At 50.2% G+C, this 5,777-nt stretch overlaps 1 protein-coding gene across 1 annotated transcript; it reads left to right on the top strand.

Moving 5' to 3' along the window:
• The first annotated feature begins 1,633 nt into the window (after window positions 1–1,633).
• Window positions 1,634–3,748, top strand: Slc39a2 (solute carrier family 39 member 2). Its single transcript, XM_032918194.1, has 4 exons — window positions 1,634–1,871; window positions 2,048–2,178; window positions 2,412–2,462; window positions 2,841–3,748. Exons 1-4 carry the CDS (start codon window positions 1,757–1,759, stop codon window positions 3,471–3,473), a joined length of 930 nt encoding a protein of 309 aa, XP_032774085.1. The 5' UTR covers window positions 1,634–1,756; the 3' UTR covers window positions 3,474–3,748.
• Window positions 3,749–5,777: the final 2,029 nt, after the last annotated feature.

Below are 5,777 nucleotides of genomic sequence, written 5' to 3'. Positions count from 1 at the left end.
GAGGTGGATTTTATGACTGCTTAAAGATATAGGGTCGGTTGTCCTGGCCTGTCTGTAATGAAGAGAGTGCAATGTCAGTGTGGAGAGACCTCACTGCTTCAAAGAGACACTTCCTTGAAAGACATGGAGGATGGTGGGGAAAGACACACTGGCCCTGTGAGAAGCGGCTCAGCAGGGCTCACCCACTGGTCATGTGGGCCTCCTAAGAGGGAACTAGCAGTTAGCTGACTCCTTTGCTGGTTTCTTTCCCTGGACTTTGCCTCATATTTCCCTCAAGGTTAATCTAGTCAGACACTTCTGTTTGTTTGGTTTGTTTCCATTTCCTGTTTCCATGCTAGAACAACTCCAGTTCACAACAAGAAACGTTAAGCCCCAAAACAAGAGGCTACCTACCAGCGAGGCAAGGGCACCTCAAGTCTGCCCCTGCACAGCAAGCATAATTCCGAGCTATAAGGGAAGGCACGGAAGAGGGCTGGGGGCAAGCAGATAATATCACAGGCTTTGATAAAGGTCAAGGCTTTTAGATCTCTTGGCACTGAGGGACATCTGGTAGACCATTCAGGTCCAGCAATCTGAGGTCCAGCACGTAAAGCTTGTAAATTTTCTTGTATGATGAAAGTGACAAGATTAACAGTTGATAATTCTAGGACTAGATGTCAACAGGGGCATGGCAGAGCTTACCTTGACTGAAACAAAGAATGTGTTGTTTATTTGAAGTTTGTGGGTTTCCTCAAACTTTAAAGATTTAAAAAAAAAGTGTTTAAGTTTTTATATAAGAGAAAAAAGCAATTGACTGATTTCACTGGGGGATATGGGGAGGGCTTCATCACAGAAACAGAAGTGACAGGTAGGGCATAGTAGCCCAAGGCTTTGGAGAAGCAGAGGCAGGTAAATCTCAGTTTATCAAGGCTAGCCTGGTCTACATAGTTCCAGGCTGGCCAGGGCTACAGTGAGACCCTGTGTCAAAAAAAAAAAAAAAAAAAGTGACAGTATCCATGTTGTAACAGTAGGGAAGAGAGAGAGAGAGAGGGAGGGAGGGAGGGAGGGAGGGGAGGGGAGGGGGAGGGGGAGGGAGAGGAGAGGAGGGAGGAGAGAGAGAGAGAGAGAGAGAGAGAACAGCTCCCTGGGAATTTCCATGCCTGGAGCTATTTTTCTAGAGTTAGAGGAGAGGGGACTCTCTTTGCTTGCTAATTCACACAGAAGAGTAGCAACTCCACCCCCTTTACCCTCAGGTGGCCCCAAATCCTCTCTGAAAGGGTTCAGTTCAAGTATCAGCAGAGCAACCTGTAAGACTTAGGATGGGATAGAGCAAGCCTATGGAAGGCTTATATTAAATGTCCTGACCATGGCAGGACCAAATTAACATAACTGGGACCTAACTACCATAGGTTGTTACACTTGAGGTCAGATCAACCCCAGACATGAACTAAGAGTCCTCAGAGCGCTTGGATTAGTCACAGCATAGAAGAGAAAACTTCTCTGAGCTGTACCTGGCAGGGAGTCTGGAGTTTCTGGTTTGGAAGCTCAGGAAGGTGTGAGGCAGGGGAGGGGCCTCCAGATAGTGGGAGGGTTGGTGGCTGGGGCTGAGCCCTTGTCAGCTATGCGGCTGAGGGCTGTGTAAACCCAGACAGTCCAGGGACAAGAGGGTTAGCAACAGTCCTGAAATTCACGCAAGGGAATACTCCACTTTGGCTGCTTCAACCGTTCCTCGCTGCTTTTGCCTTTCTGAGGTCTCTGCTTACCCTACACCCCAAAGATGGAGGTGCTACTAGGAGTTAAAATTGGCTGTCTGCTTGCCCTTCTGGTCTTCACACTGGGCTGTGGCCTTACTCCCATCTACGTCAAATGGTTCCAGATGGATGCAGCAACAGGTATAGCCCCCACTCTGACTCTGTCCCTCACACTGTCTTACTTCAGACCTCTCCTAACATCTGGCTCTGATTCTCTCACATTCCTCCAAAGACGGCGGGGAGCGCTGTCTGTTGCTCTTCATTCATTCCCATGGACCTCGTTGCTAGCTGGAGAATAACCTCGGCTCTTTTATTAGGTCACCACCACAGGGTTCTCAGCCTTCTGGGCTGCACCTCTGCCGGTGTCTTCCTGGGAGCAGGGTTGATGCATATGACTGCTGAAGCCCTGGAGGGAATTGAGTCAGAAATTCAGAAATTCGTGGTGCAGGTGGGTAGCACAGAAATCAAGTATCAGGGTTATGGAGCCGGGCTGATAGACAGAAGCTGGAGACATCGGGACCGCTTAGAGCGCAGCCCACGGGTGGGACAGCAGCTGTTGGGTAGGAATGGGAGCGGTGGTCGGGGTGAGCATCCAAGGAAAGCTTGGTGCTTGAAAGGGCAGGCAGGACAAGGACTAGAGCTGCCTCAGACTCAGTCTAATTTCTGTTTCTGCCTTCCTAGAATAGTACAGGAAGTAAGGGGAATTCTTCTCGTGATGCTGCTGCCAGTTACGTAAGTATCTATTAGCCCCCGTCCGGAGAGTGAGGAGAGCCTGGACTTTTCATGCCCCCTTTGATAAGTGAAGGATACCAGGACTCTCTTCTCTCAGCTCAAATAATTTAGAGAAAGCCAGTGCCGGGCCTAATCCCTTGTTCGTGGACCTTAGAAAAGGCTCTTGCTTGACTCCACCCTTCCTACCCAGGACACTCTGATGGGCTGCCCTCAGCCCCCTGGGTCTCTCTCTCTCCTCCGTACGTCTATTCTCGGGCTCCGTGCGCCTTTTTGTCCTTTTGCCATTTTTTTCCATTCTCCTCTCTCTCCTGGTCCCGTGTCCACTCCGCGTATTGTCTCCTTCCGCCCCTGGCTTATGGTCCCTCTCTCTGTTCCTAGGTGGAGTACCCCTACGGAGAACTTGTCATCTCCCTGGGCTTTTTCTTTGTCTTCCTTTTGGAGACGCTGGCCTTGCAGTGCTGTCACGGTGCTGCTGGAGGATCGACAGTACAGGAGGAGGAATGGGGAGGGACTCATGCCTTCGGATTCCACAAGCATCCACCCCTACCCTCACCCTCACGGGGGCCCCTCCGCGCCCTCATCCTTCTGCTCTCGCTGTCCTTTCATTCCGTATTCGAAGGCCTAGCTGTGGGACTGCAGGCAACCGTGGCGGCTACTGTACAGCTCTGCGTTGCTGTGCTGGCTCATAAGGGGCTTGTGGTGTTCAGCGTGGGCCTGAGGCTGGTGAAGATCGGCACTGGACCACGATGGGCCACGTTCTGCATACTGTCCTTAGCTCTCATGTCTCCTGGGGGCCTAGCCCTAGGGCTGACCGTGGCTGGCGGAGCCTCGGGACAAGGACAGGAATTAGCCCAGGCGATATTAGAGGGCATAGCAGCTGGCACGTTTTTATATGTCACCTTCCTAGAAATTTTGCCCCGGGAGCTAGCTTGTCCCGAGGCCCCTCTGGCCAAGTATGGCTGTGTGGCCGCCGGGTTTGCCTTCATGGCCCTTATTGCTTTGTGGGCCTGAAACATTCCTCACTGCCCTGATAGACCTAGGATAACTCCTCCTGAGGACACTCCCTCAATAACTTCAGTCCTCAGACATTATTTTCAGTGAGACTAAACATTTACTAGGCACGGACTAACCCAGATTTTATATACGTGAGATCCCGTCCTTGCTTGGGACTTAGAAAGAATGTTTTGGTTACATGCCTATTTAACTGGAAAATTGGTATCAAGACCATCACTCCAGATTTGTTATTGTGTGTAATAAAATTCCCATTTTACCCGTTGTTCCCTTCAATCTCACTGTAATCCTGTCTCTGGTAGAGGAAAGGGGGGTGGAATAGAATTGGGACCATAGTCATTTTAGTGGCTATAGGCCATTTCCCCCCCAAACATAGGACTGCTAAAAATAAATGTCAACAACCTTTTACTCCCTTACCCATGATAGCTGAGAAGCAAACCAGCATTTAGAGGAAAATGGACGTTTAGAAACAGAAACTAGGGGAGAGATATTTTTCCTTCATGAACTACTTCACCCGACTCTCAGTGTCTGCTGTCAACCCCAGTGAGTTTCTATTTTCACACTGAGTCTTGTGTAGCCTCCGGGACACTACTGCTACCCTCTGAGCTTCTCTCTTTCTGGCTGCCACGGGCTGAAGGATTAAAAACCAGTGTTTGCAGAAGGGGACCGGCGCCAGATAAATACCTAGTGTGATTATCTGAGGTGTAACCACCTAGTGACTTTTCTTCTGTCTCCCTGACCAACTGCTACTAAAGATAGTGCAGAAGCCAGCTACCCCTGAATCAAGGACAGACGGGAGGACGGCTCCTCTGCCCTCGCCTGGTTGGAGTATCTCACGTAGGGAAGAATTGGGGAAGGACAAACGGATTCTGCAGCTCAATAGCCCTCACCAGTTTGCCCTTTCTTGTGATTTTCAATATGATGGCCCAGACAGTCTTCGCATGAAAAACTCTCCTGAGTTCATTCATGTCAGTCTTCTCTCTGCCGTGTTCCCCTCCTGGAAAAGTAAGAAATCTAAACCCAGTCTCCACACAACCAGGGATCAATGGGAAACCAAATAGGTGGGCAATGATAGGAGAGAGAAGAGGGGAATATTTTCCCTAGAGCACAGTCTGTCCCGTTGTGTGTGTGAGCATTAGATGCACTGGAGTAAGGTCCCCGAGAGAGGCTGGTGTGTGCCAATAGCACGGGCTCTGGCAGAGAACACCTGTGATGTGACAGGTGCTGCACTGCTGTTTGTACACAGACTGCCTTGCTGGCACAGCTCCAGCAGTGCCATTATCCCGGTAGTAACCTAGGAAAACCGGCATCCAGAAAAGTTAAAGAACTTGATCTCTCAGCCAGTGGGGCCTCAAAGCTCATTTTCCTATAACTATAAAAAGCTCGCATAGAGTCTCTTCTTCCTTGTGCTTCCTCTTCCAAACGTCCATTTGTGTTAGAATCCCAGAGCGGAGCAGAGAGTGTGGGGCATAATTGAGGAAGCTGAATGGGAGGGTATTCGGTAAGATGTGTGTGGGCAGGGTTTAAACAAAGCAAGAAGCCTGCAATCCCCTGAGCTGAGTAATAGCACGCTCTCCCGTAGAAACTAGAAAGGACCAGCCCTGAGAGCTGTGTCCTCCATCTAGGGAGGCCCAACCAGGAAGGCGCTAGAATAATCTTATTTCCCTGCTCTGATGTGCTAACGTCTTACTGAGTAAAGCCAAACAGAAGCCTGGGGATAGAAATGGCTGTTAGTGCTCTATAAAGACGGGTCAGCCTGCGGGGACACAGATCTGTCCCCTGCATGGCATCCAGAACTCTGGCGGGATAAGTTGTGTGGAAGCTAGAGAACTGTACCCATCACAGGAATGCGTGTAACTAAGAAAGGAACCTGATACGGAAGTGCCCTGGCCTGCCTTGGCTCCCTCCATGTTTCTGGATCGCTGGTGCCATTAGCATTGGAGGCAGAGGAGGTGGGGTTTGTTACCTCAACTGGCTGATGAGGCGTGAATTCTTTGTGCCATCCCAGAAATCCTGGATTCCCCTTTGGCCTCCGCTCCAAAGCCACCAATACTTTCCTTTCCTCGCCTTCTTTTTCCCCAAATTCTTACCAACCGGGGCCAGACATGTGTTTAGTGTAAAGGATCTTGTGTCAAGAACAGACAATAAAGCTAGAGGGCGGGCCCATCTGGAGAGCACCAGGGAGAGAGTGTCTGGACCAGGAGAAGGACTGGGTGCTTTCTGAAGGCACAAATTAAAGCAACACTGGGAACAGGGGCAGGCATAAGAACCAGGGTGGGAAAGAACTGAGGCAGCTCTGCCTGC

The sequence above is a fragment of the Rattus rattus genome, chromosome 12 (genome assembly GCF_011064425.1).
Source record: "Rattus rattus isolate New Zealand chromosome 12, Rrattus_CSIRO_v1, whole genome shotgun sequence".
Lineage (NCBI taxonomy): Eukaryota > Metazoa > Chordata > Mammalia > Rodentia > Muridae > Rattus > Rattus rattus.
This window is presented reverse-complemented; position numbering and strand designations above follow the sequence as displayed.